At 43.3% G+C, this 12,497-nt stretch overlaps 1 protein-coding gene across 2 annotated transcripts in view; it reads right to left on the minus strand.

Moving 5' to 3' along the window:
- ARHGAP22 (Rho GTPase activating protein 22) overlaps nt 1–12,497 on the minus strand; it is a gene marked incomplete at both ends in the record, with an annotated part of 114,134 nt that overhangs the window by 27,390 nt on the left and 74,247 nt on the right. Inside the window, one exon of one of the 2 annotated variants that reach the window (XM_084210346.1) lies at nt 7,051–7,179. In XM_084210346.1, coding sequence (XP_084066472.1) covers nt 7,051–7,179 — 129 coding nt within the window. Of the gene's footprint in view, nt 1–7,002; nt 7,180–12,497 lie in introns of both variants that reach the window. The other variant, XM_084210345.1, reaches the window with a different exon arrangement.

Here is a 12,497-nt window from a genome sequence, read left to right on the forward strand (position 1 = left end):
TTAAAATACTTGCTGGCAAGCTGAGAAACACCACAGGAAGACGTTTGTCCCATCAGCACACTGCCAGAACGTGCAGTGAGAACCACCAGTGTTTTAAAGACTGTCAGATCTCAAATGTCAAACATGAATCTAATGATTACAGGAATAGTCTCACTGAGAAATCACCAGTGCAGGGGGTGGTACTGGTCAGACTTTGTGCTGCAGGCAGTAGCCACCAACAATATAACAAATGCACAGCCCCTGTCAGCTCTCCATGGCACATTGTGGCTGAAGAGAAGACGAAAGCAAACGCAAGCCCCATCACATTTTATCTAAAGCTGAACTCGTCTTTGTAAAATGGGCATATTAACCTAGTGACTACCCTCCAGAAATCCTTCTTTGACTGCCAAGGTAGACTTATTTTCTATGAACACATCTAATTTAATTTTTAATCCTTTCATTCTTTTTATTTCTGCATATTGTAACAATGAGTTTCACAATTCAGATGTGCACTGCATGAAACACGTTTTTTCCTTGGTGTAAACCTCATGACTATGCAACTGTTCAAATTATCCTTGGATGTGTCATTTCATCCATCAGACCTTTCTGCAATCTTCTCTCTTCCTTGCACCTTTTCAAAGAAATTTTTTTTTTTGACAAAAGGGTTTCAGATAGATTTTACATCTTAATTGCTCGTACAACCTCTGGAATAGATGACCATTTTGCAGCATAGCTTGCATTAAAAATTCTACCCTGAGCTCAAAGAACAAAAGATGTTGAATAACTAGTGCTGAGGTGAAGGCTCACCTCCCTGAACCTGCTGGCAATGCTCTTCCTAAGGCAGCCCAGGAATTTGCTGGCCACAAGGGTGCATTGCTGGCTCATGTTCAAGTTGTTCAAGAGCTTTGCCAGTTCTTCCCTGCAAAGCTGCTTTCCAGTCAGCTCCCCATATGTGCTGTTGCCTACGTTCATCATCTGTAGGTGCAGGACTTTGCATTACTCTCTGTTGAACTTCATCAGATTCCTGTTCACTCCTTCCTTCAGCCTGTTGGGACCCCTCTAAATGATGTCACAATCATCTGAGGCACCAATAAGTCCTCCCAATAGCATCTGCAATCTTGCTGAGGGTGTAGTCTGCCCCATTATCCAGGTCAGCAACAAAGCTGTTAGACAGTCCTGGCCCCAGCAATCTCCTTCACATCCCTTGCCAGATCCAACTCCAGATTGCTTTAGCCTTCCTAAGTCCACTCCTGCACGCTCTAGAATTTCTCTGTATTCCTCCTCTTAGGTCACTGTCCCTACTTCCACTTCTATGCTTCCTTTTTAGCTAATGAGCTTTGTCACAAGCATCTTATTCAACCATGCAAACCTCTGCCACCTTTGCTCGGTTTCCTGCACAAGGAAGAGGACTTGAGACTGAAGGAAGTAACTCTTGAAAATCCACAAGATCTCCTGGCTCCCTCTTCTCTTCAGGATCATACCTCATTCTTCTAAACACATCCCTGTGGTCAAGGTCCATGGGTAGAATCTTTCTATGAGCCTTGCAGAACGATGCCATCAGGGTGGTTCTTTTACAGACAGTCATTGTCACCTCAGGCAAGTCATCTGATTGCTCAATATTTCAGATCCCTCCTTAACAAAAAATGAGGACAACTGTCTTTCCCTACCTCAAGGTTGTAACATGATGGTAAAATATGTTGGTCATAAAGCAGTAATAGAGGCCCCAGATATATCTGACAGAGATACATTAGAAAAAAAGGAACTTAATCAGGTCTCAGAAACAGATCTTAAAACATTCTCTGTTGTAAACAGTTCTGGCAGCAAGATCTACTCCCAGCTTTATTCAGTTACTGTACCTTAGTTTCCATATCTACCATTTGTGTACCATTTGTGACACTTGTGCCTGGGGACAAGGCTAAGCCAGCACCTCCTCACATGTGAGCTGACTCAGGCATCCCCTGGTCCCAGGCAGGTACTGACCTCATAACCCCCATCGTCCTTCTCTTCCTCTTCCCCAGGCTGGGCCCATCTCCCAGCATCAGGCAGCAGCAGCAGCAGCAAACACTGATAAGCCGCATCAGGCGCCAGCTATCTCGGTGCAGAGATAACAGCAGGTATCAGCACAACAAACACCCAGTGCCACTCCCCACTCACCTGGGGACGCCTGCCCAAGGGAAGCCCACCCTGACACCTCCTGAAGGGGCTCCTCCTGACCCAGTCAGGAATCCTACTTGAGGCTGTTACTCTGTGGGACCCTGCAAACAAGGGAGTAGAAATCACCTCTCTGTCTTCAGACTGGGCAAATAACAGAAGCCAATTTCCACCTCCTCTTCATTATCTCTTCAGAGGTATTTTAGCATCTTAAATTCACTGACATGGCTCTGGGTTTATGCTGCTCTTACTGGAAAATTTCCATCTTACAACATGGAAAAATTAAAACTCAAGACTCCCAAAACTTAATGTTGTACCCTAGCTTCTAAGTAGTTTGGTATCCTGGTGGATGTGCATCTAATATCAGTATCTGACCCTTCAAAACAGTCATGTTTGCTCTCATGCAGATGTTATCTCAAAGATATTTACTCATCTAAAGCAGGATCCCTAATTAGCCCTGTGCAGGGTTAATCTTCCATTACCCATTAGGACACTGAGCCAAGAACTAAATTACACCTCAGACACCTTGTCCCACATCTTTCAGCTCTCCTCTAATACAAGACATAATTTCACAGGGCCCTGGTTCCCAAAAAAACCCATTCTCTGCATGTTTGCTGGCAGAAGAATAAGAATCCACACATCATGGTTTATCTATATGGGAAAGGTGTCTGGAATTAATGACAGTAGAAGAGCTTCTTCAGTGGACATTGCTTCAGACCCCACCAGTTTTACAGTGACTATTCCTCCTGAATAGAAAAACTATTCATGAAGCTCTGGCAACACAATTACTTTGTCCCAGGGTAAAGCTCTTCATGTTTGCCTAAGGGGAAACACATCCCTTCCAACAGCTTCACCTCCCCTCCATCACAAGTAACTGATGAAAGCTTGGGATGAAGAGGAGGAGAAATTAGGATAAAGTAATGGAGAAAGAAAGGGGCTGAGACATGCATTTCTGGCAGAGAAGCAAGGAACTGCTCATGGCAAGACAGAATATGTAAACAGAAGAAAACAAACACAAACATAAATCAAGATTAACACCGAATTATTCTGTCCCCATGCTGCGCTGGTCATGTGCTGAGCTGTGAGAGAATTATGCCACTTGGCATTCAACTCAGGCACCAAAAAGTTTAGGTTTTGCGTCTCATTGCCAGAAATTCAGTCCTAGACAAAACTCTGCTTTACAGCTGATGTAAGACAGAAATGAGGAAGGCACACAGAAAGGAATTTTGCAGTAGCTGTACCTCCTCAGACTAGATGTACAGTCCCACCACACTTGTACAGACCAAGACCTCCACACTTCCCCAGACACATCAAAAACTTCCAATCCAGCTTGGGAGAGCAAGAGCAAGGCCACTCTCACCCAAGCCTGTGGACACAAACCCTTTGATTTAGCACTGTGGCACTGCTACATGCACTTCACATTAATGAGCACTCACTGAACAGCAGGACTGTAGGACACAGAGGGACTCTGCAGATAAGCTTTTAGTGGTACAAGCATGAAGCAAAACTTGTCACAGAGGTATGAAGGATCATAGAAAACAGTTTCAATCACCCTCTGTCAGAATGTGCTCCAAAACTCACTTTTATCAAGACACTGTGAGAAACTTTTTTTTAAAGACAATCAAAATGTATGGAGTACTCTCAAATCTCAGTTTACAAAATCTTCTGCTCTAAATGAGATGTACTAGACTCAAGAATTCAGGAGGCTGAAACTCAAGGAAACTTGTTAGAGATTATTTTCCCTATAAACAAGGCAGCTCTTCTTCAAAAGACTTAGGAACTCTACAATTTCATTTTAAGGCCACATTTGAAGCATATTTCAAAGAACACATTCCATATGGCTTTTAAACCTGACTGTGTCTTCTATCAGTAATTTGTGATCCCCAGCCGCTTTGGGGGGTTTTCTGTTTTATTTTAAGAAGCCTTTGCTGTTCACCTTTAAGCACAGTTCATATGCCCTCATCAACATAAGAAGGTACCCTCAACCCTTTTTTATTTATGTTTCTTCAATACATCAGCAAAGATTAAAGTGTGGGTAAGCCACTCCTTTTATCTTGGCATAATTCATTTTTACACCATATCAAGCTTCTCCAGGGCTGGATATTTGCATATTAATAATAAAGCCTGCTTTTTACCTCCTCCCTTTAGCTTAATATATTAAAAAGTGTTGATAGATAAGACTTGGCTTTCAAATTAGTGGTGGTGGCAAAGCAGAGTTCAAATTATTCCATTAAAACAGACAGCTATGTTTATTGTCCTCCCACATTTGAGTTAAACTGGAATTTCACTCAGAGAAACTGTCCTGCTCTGATTATGATGGAGAAGGTATAAGTTTGATCATTTCCCCTAACTGGCTAAAAAACATTTGGGAACAACAGTTTGAATATCTTTACTGTTTCCCAGTTATTGGCATTCCTACGCATTCTTTCTGAAGTGCAAAGAAACTGAGGATGCAGCTCCGTGGTTTCTTTAAGCCAGTTTATGTGTGGGTTGCAGGCAGAATGAAGAAGTCTGCTCCTCTCCACACCATCATGTCTCCCCAGTGGAATTACTGGTGTTGCAGCTACATGGTTATCAGGGCCAAGGAATCAATCTACCGACAAACTAATGCTCCCCACCTTTTATTTCCTGCCAGGTCGTTTCCTACGGCGCAACTCACAGCACCAGTGTCAGCAGAAGGAAGCTTGGTGGGACACACAGCTGCTGGGGGGTAGAAGACCCCTCCTGACAGTAGCTGGCACTTGACCAGCTCAGAGAAGTGGCCACAGCGTAAGGATCTGCTCTTGCAGCTTGGACTACAAAGCAGGCATAGCCAAGCTAGCTTTAGGCTAATGCATTTGAGTATTAGGGCAGAGTTCAGGCTAGACCGACTGCCCATGTCCTTGGCCAGTTTTCATCCACAGATAGAGAAAAAACATTGATACACAACTGCTATTCTTTCCAACTCTGCAAACTCCAGTACTTCTCTTCTACAGCGCTTAAGCTGGCTCTCACCAACAGCCAAAGCAGCCTTTGCTTTGATCGCTGAACCACATCAAGTCTGCAGGATGTGAAAATAGCAACAAACAGAAGCTCCTGTATTCCCCGCTGCACTAATCTCCCCTGTGCTGCCTTGCTTCCACACTCTCATTATTTCATGTTTTTGATGCCTCATAAAGCTCCAGTTCCTGGAATCAATATAAGAGTATCTGCCTCATTTAAAGAGAATACCAAAGTATTATTTGACTGCTTTGCAGAGAAACTCAAAGGTAAAGAAAATTAGCCAATTAATGAGGACAATACTAGTCCCATAAAGAAACAAACAAAAAAAACCCAGGAACTCCATCACTACCTTTATGCCATTCTCATGCTTCTGTTTTTAAAATATTATGCTTTTTAATTCTTTATTATTTTAATACTTGAAGATATTTATTTTGAAAATGCTTCAAGAGACAGACAAAACATAAGAAAAACATGAAGCCAAATTTGCACTGATACCAGTAGTGCTGACAATATCATGCCCTAAATATGGCTATTGCTAGACAGTACACTATTTTTCATGACTGAATGTCTCCTTCTTCCTCAGAGTATTTCTTGAATGCACACTGCAAATTTATAAAATACACACCATAACATCAACTACAAACAGCTACAGAAATACCAGCTCTGAGATTCTGAGGCTTCTGATGGAGGATCTGCAATGACCTCAGTCTGAAAGACCCTCCACTGTGGACTGGAATTCAGAAGGGAAGCAAAAGAAGCACATACTCATGTTTGAGGAGAAATTCTGGTAGCACAGTTTTCTACTAGCAAAGAAGGCTTTTCCTGCCCACAGCACAACTGCATCACATGTAACCTCAGATCAGACACAAGCTAACTTTTGTACCTACACCTTCTCTGCTAAGTGAAAGAAGGACCTTGGAAAGAATTGCATCAGTAGAGGTTGTATCTCCTCCAGACAAACCAAGTGCTGCTACCCAGAGAACCCAAATTTCAAGAGTCACTTGAAAAAAAACAACAAAAAAACCCACCCCAAACCCAGGACAAAAGTTACTAACAAACACTGGGTCTTAGTACATCAAGGTCATTCTTTTCCCTCCTAGATCCAGGAAGACTAGTAACTTCATGTCAGCAAGAGCAATTGCATCACCTAACCTTTATCTGGCACTTTTTTATCTGAACCTTCCACAAGAGGCTGACAGCACTGTCTGCATATGATACCGCTGTTTGCACACACTCCATCAGTAGTGTACCCAAGCCACTTCAAAGCACAGTGCCCAGTACCAGCCCTGCAGCTGCTGTCACCAACATCAAACCCAGAGAAGAAGACATCTGTGAGTCCTTGTTCAATGCAAAACGAGAAAAACAACTCCCACCTAGTCTACTGACTTGAGAATTCAAAGATGGTGGTATAATATCAACAATGAAAGTCTGGATGTTCTGGTCACTTTAACTACAGGGATTGTCAACAACTGTATTACCCTACAGGTGTTCACTCAGCTGACCTCAGCTGGGCCCTACGTTAACTTAATTAAAGTTTTGCTTTTTCTGGCTGTATGGATATTCAAGATGGGCATCTGCCCTCATGGAAGAAAATTGAGATAACAAACAGAATCCTTCATTCCCACAAGGTCTACAAAATATCTTGCTGTAAAGAACGGAATACTGACAGTAGTAGTATGTTTGTTACTACCCCCCATGTCTGAATGAGACAGCTATACACTGTGGATGTGCACTCCCCTTTCATTTCTGTCCATCCCCTACCAAAAAAAAAAAAAAAAAATCAACCCCATCCCTTGCTTCAAAACACTTCAGACAATCAGGAGCTTATCTAGACATCTCAATGATTTTACAGTGTTACACATATCCTAGTATCACAAGAATATGTTTTACCTTGAGGCAAATGTTTTAATTTATGTGCATGTGAGCTATTTGCAATACCTCCACCAAATGGAGCCCATATAACCCGCCGGATGGCTTTCACCCAATCTTCCATTTCATTCTGGGAATTAGCCATGAGCAGGAAAGCCTCATGATTGACAGGCATCTTTTCCCGGTCTCCTGCACCACCTGAAAGACAGAATACAAATCTCTTTTAGCGTCCAGTTTAAAAGAGAGCAACCAAAGGTTAACATCAGCAAAAATCTTGGTCAAAATAATTAAATTACTATTTTAATTGAGCAGTTTTACAGACAGTTCCTGCAGATGTGCTGTGGCACCCACAGAGCCCAAGTTGATAGAAGATCAAAGCAGAAGTGCAAAATATGCATTTCCAGTGTGGGAAACCCGGAGATGTGGTATCTGCTGTCTCAGCAATAAGAAAAGAGAAAGCACAGGCCATAAGACTCTATAGGAAAAGTAAGAAATTAATTCCACATACCTGTGCTGAGGTATTGAGAGATTTTTATCCAAAAGAGGGACCAAGTGGAGCGTAAGGCACGCTTCAGATATGGAAGTCACAAGATCATCCACTTTCCCCAAGTCTCTGGGATATTTATAGTCTCAATACAGAGAAAGAGACCTATTTTGATTTTGGATCCCATTCAGAAGAAACTTAAGAGCTGGGGATATGATTCTGACTCTTCCACTTGATGTAAAAACTTTAGGAGCTATTAATGTTGGTGTGCAGAAAAGCACTGACCAGAATATCAAATTCACTCGTGCTGTCACAAAAAACTCCCTTGTGGATACTTCAATACTCGAAACATTTTGACCCTGCTTTTCCTGTTTCATTTTTAGGTCAGCACTCACTCCAACAATTTAAATCTTCCCCTCACCCTTCATTTTATGTTCCAGAGCTGGATACAACCTAGTGAGTGCCACATAAAGACATAAAAGCTTTATTAGAAGAGCCTCTGTATGAAAAGGCTACTGATCCTGTCCAATTCAGCAGCTGCATCCCCAGCAGCCTGGAGCTTCCCCATCACCATGGAAACTGCCTTGGGCTTTGCTATGGAGATAACATCTGAGCTGTGTGTCACTGTCATTTCCACGCTTCCATGCCTTTCAGCACCTACTGGCAAGCTAAAGCTGCCAGCCTGTGCTGAGCAGCTGAGATTGCCTGCCCGTGGAATTCAGAGATAAGAGCAGAATGATGGTATGCTGTGGTTTCTGCAGAGCTGATTTAGCATACACACAACATGTGCTTCTTAAATCCTTGCTAATCTGGGGAAAGAAGCAAGCTGGGAGCTGCCTGCAAGCCAAGGAAGTACTTTTTCTTGCTATTAATTGTTTTCTTGCCTTGACACACTCATGCAACATTTATTGATTTGCAAAGCAGAAGTGGTAAAATGAGATGTATTGGGAAGTATTTTGTGGTTCTCCGAGAAGCAATTCACTAAAGTGGGAAACTGAGGCAGTCTTTCAGTAAAGAGGAGAAACAGCAGCCACCAGGGACTAGCTGTGCAGCTTAAGAAACAAAGCCATGATGCTTTTTCCCCACGTGTACCCAAATCCTCTGGGACAGTCTCCTGTTTTTTGACTTACTGAATTATTCATATTCCTTAAGGTACATAAGAGAACAGCTCTCTAGCTCAAGGCTAGGTGCAGGCATCTGAACAGATCAATGTCCCACCATCTTCCACTGCAAGGATGACATACTTCATCCTCTGCATACAAAACTGTCTGTGCAGGAAACTGCAGCCTGTGAAATTCCTGCCACTGCCTAAATCTTTTTTACCAGCACACTCAACCTCATGGTGAATGCAGAGGTTGTGAAGTCTAATTCTTGCACCTTACCCCGCTGACCTACTGGCACACCCTTTCTCATAATCAAATGTTTCATAGGAGATACGATTGAAAGAGGCTTTCCACAACCCTCAGTACACATCAGAAATGGGTTTCAGGATGTGGCATTTGGCAGAGAGATGGCCTGAGCTCAAGTTAGGCCATCATTCTTCAGAGGAATTAAACAGCCTCAAAAAGGCATTTACTGTATGGGTCCCACCACCAGCAAACAACTGAGTTTGGTCAAGATTAAAACACATCTTGTTCTTAATTTTAAAGGGATCAGCTGAGATCTTGCCCACCCAAGCCATGAAGGGCAAGAAGAGACCAGTAGCTTGTCTTAGAATTAGTCACAAACTGTAAATTCCGTGGAATTAGCTGCACTAACCCATACCAAGACTGCCATAAGAAGCACAACAAGCAGAGGATGATGGCTTAGTGGACTTCTGCAAAACCAGCATCAGCATCTTCCCCAGGAATTACTGTACCAGAGCAACCTGACTACAAGTCCCCATCCCCTAAGATGCTACTTTGGACCAGCCAGCTGCTTTCTAAACCTTCAGAGAAGTTTTCATGCAAGTATTTAGGGGAAAAATATAAAAACATTAATACTTCCATTTGAGTCTGCAAAAAGAAAAACTGGATGGGAAAAGCAGATTTCTGTACACACCAGACCTGAGATTCTGCCAAAGACTACATATAGCTCCTCCATGTTTGGCTTTCCCCACTGAAACTTGAAATAGGAAAAAGGCCATGACCCTACAATCTGCCTGTGGGAGAGTCAGCAGTGCTAGACATGTAAATACAAGCAAATGAAAGCAACTCCACACACGAAGGCCAGTTTAGAAATAAGAAATAAGCACTTCAGAATTGCTTATGTTAGCATAATGAGACTATCCAGTGGCAGAGCATGGAGACCCACCTGTAGATGTTTTTCTTTTTAGTAACATTTCACTCATATTTCTTTGTACACTTGGCTGGTTCCTTCCACTATATCCTTGAGGCATCAAGCAGAAAAATTAGGGGTTACTAAAAGGCAGAGTTCAGACGCATCTCTCTACATTGTTGTGACATTCAACAGCTTTTCAGTGTTGGTAGTCACAAGAATGAGAAACAGCCAATTCAAACACCTAGATCTTCTTTTAAAAACCCAAAAACCCAACAGCCTCCACAAACAAATAAACAAGCAGCCCAAGGAAACAATGTCACAAGAAACTTCTTTGAAGTCTAGAATTTTACCTGAAATTCACAGATTATTTCTTTTATGGGCTCAGACACAAAGCAGGATCCTATCACGGATTTCAGGTTTGAATTGGAAACACAACACTCTATCAGTTCAAACACAATAGACTTTAGGAATTGTTTTAGGAAAACAATTTCAAAGCCTCCTGCCCAGAAACACTTGGAGACAGAATTTTAGTTTTGCCTCTCACAGCAGGATGAAGTTCATATTCAGCTACTGAATTCACACCTCTTCTCTGATGCTAAGGGAGCTCCAGCCCTTTCTCATCTTTAATCAAGCTTCCATATAAACAAGACTGGGCCTCAGAGACAAACCCTGCATAGCTCAGGATTGCCATGGGCAGACATTCCAGTCCTTTTGCTCAAAGCTACTTTAATCTCCAGACCAAAGTCAAAATAAAACTGTCTGCAAACAAAACAGAGTGCAAGTGTGTCAAAAGGAACAGGGGTCTTAACTCTGGGGATGAACAGTCCACCTGCTTTAGCATTAGCCTGGGACCAGGGGATCCTGTATTCTGCTGCCTTGCTGCACATGCTGGACAGGATGCACTGGATTTCATCCTTATCCACAAAGCAAGGTGGCAGCTTGATTTGCCTCTCATCCAGCATACAGAAACCAAACAACCTGAAGAGTGGGAAAAGTGATGGCAACCATGTCAGCCTACACAGTGTATGTAGGAGCCTAGAAGGATGAAGAGACTTGTTTGGTTGTTGCTCCCCATCAAAAGGGCTGCAGGTCCCAGCTGCCTTGAATGCTTCACTGCCCCTGTCCCAAGGTACCTCTGCCAAAGTGCTATACACACCCTGGTAGGTATCTTAGCCTGGGGGAACAGTTTAGCTCCAGGCCCCAGCTGCAGTGCACAAATGCTCTCTTCTCTCCAGGACCAGACTTACTCAAGCCAGCAGAACTGCTCTCCTCTGCCTCTACTCATGGTTTCTTAATTTCATATAGCCTGGGAGCCATGACCTGCTAATGGCAGCAGTCACCTCAGTGTAATGTCCACCTCCCAATCCTTAGAAATGGTCCTCCTTTCAGCTTTCCCCCCATGCCTCACAAAAGGGAAGGTTAAATCCAAAAACACCGGGACTAAATCTTGCTAAAGGTGAGATGGGATGCTGCAACAGCAGCAGGAGTCACCATCTACTTTTCAACGCCTTGTTTACTGAAAATTCTTTTTTTTTGACCATCCTTAGACAGATAAGCATTCACTGGAACATGCAAACCATAAGGTATCATTTTGTTACACTCGTCCTGCCCTGTGTTTCTGTTCAAAGAACCTGCAACAGACAGGCTGCATCTCTGCCTTTATACAGCTCTTTCCAATGAGGAAAAACTTGAATTTTTTTGTTTGCCTTGAACCTCATTTAGTCAAGCTTAACCTTCTTAAGATCACTTGTGAAGCCAAGCCTTAGATCCCCTTTGTCTGTTATGGAAAAGAAGTTCAGGGGGAACAGGACTGGACTTCTGCATGGGCGATGAGACTGCCTCGCTGCATGTAAAAGGAGGAACTTTCATATTCTCAAGCAAAGCTGCTGTTGAGTTCTGAAGTTGGCAGCTTCTTTCTTTGCTTCGGTAACTTCTTTTCCTTCCACCTCCTCCCTCTGGTTTGCCTTTCACCCATTCCTTACATCATTCCTCTTACTGATGTGCTTGTGTACGGTCCTTACACGAGGAGTTACCCCACTAGAGTAGCTTGTGTACGTGCACACACTGCCCTGTTTGTTTGGTGCTTGCAGGGCTTTGGTGTGGACAGAGCTGCAGGGCCGTCCGGGAGCGATTCCAGCCGGCCGCGCGCGGGGCTGAGCGGCAGCTCCGGGCGGGATGGGGAAGGGTGGCTGGTGGGAAACACGGCCCAGCTGACTTGTCTGCCCTCAGTGCTGCAGCAGGCAGCGACAGGAAGCCTCTGACTGCAGACAAGCAGCAACAAAGGTCTTGACAAATGGTCAAAGACTAGCGCTCGCTGCTGAAAAGAACAACTGCGATGATTCATCTTCCCTGACCTGGTCTTCATGATTGACTCTAAGGTGAGGACCAGAATTTGGGGCTCAAAGGTCATCCTGGTAATGAAAGAAGGTGAAAAATGAGGAGATGAATTCTGACAAGAATAAGGGCAGCTCTGTTAGAGGGAATCTTTCTTTGCACAGCAGGAAAAACACACCAAAGAAAACTAATCTTGATCTTTGGATCAAGAGACGAAAGAAGTATCAATGAGTAAGCAAAAGTTCATTAAGAATGCTTTGAATAGACACTTTAAACCTAATTCCATTTCTTCAGTCTTCTTACCTTTGATTCCAGCTAATGTTGTACCTCTACTCTGAGCACTTTCCACGACAACCAAAGGTTTTCAGGAGGCTGAATGCTGGAGATGGAGCCTGCCTATTGCAGCTGAATCCTGGGTTAGCCTGCCACCAGCATCAGT

The sequence above is a fragment of the Fringilla coelebs genome (genome assembly GCF_963513975.1).
Source record: "Fringilla coelebs genome assembly, chromosome: 8".
Taxonomy (NCBI): Eukaryota; Metazoa; Chordata; class Aves; order Passeriformes; family Fringillidae; genus Fringilla; species Fringilla coelebs.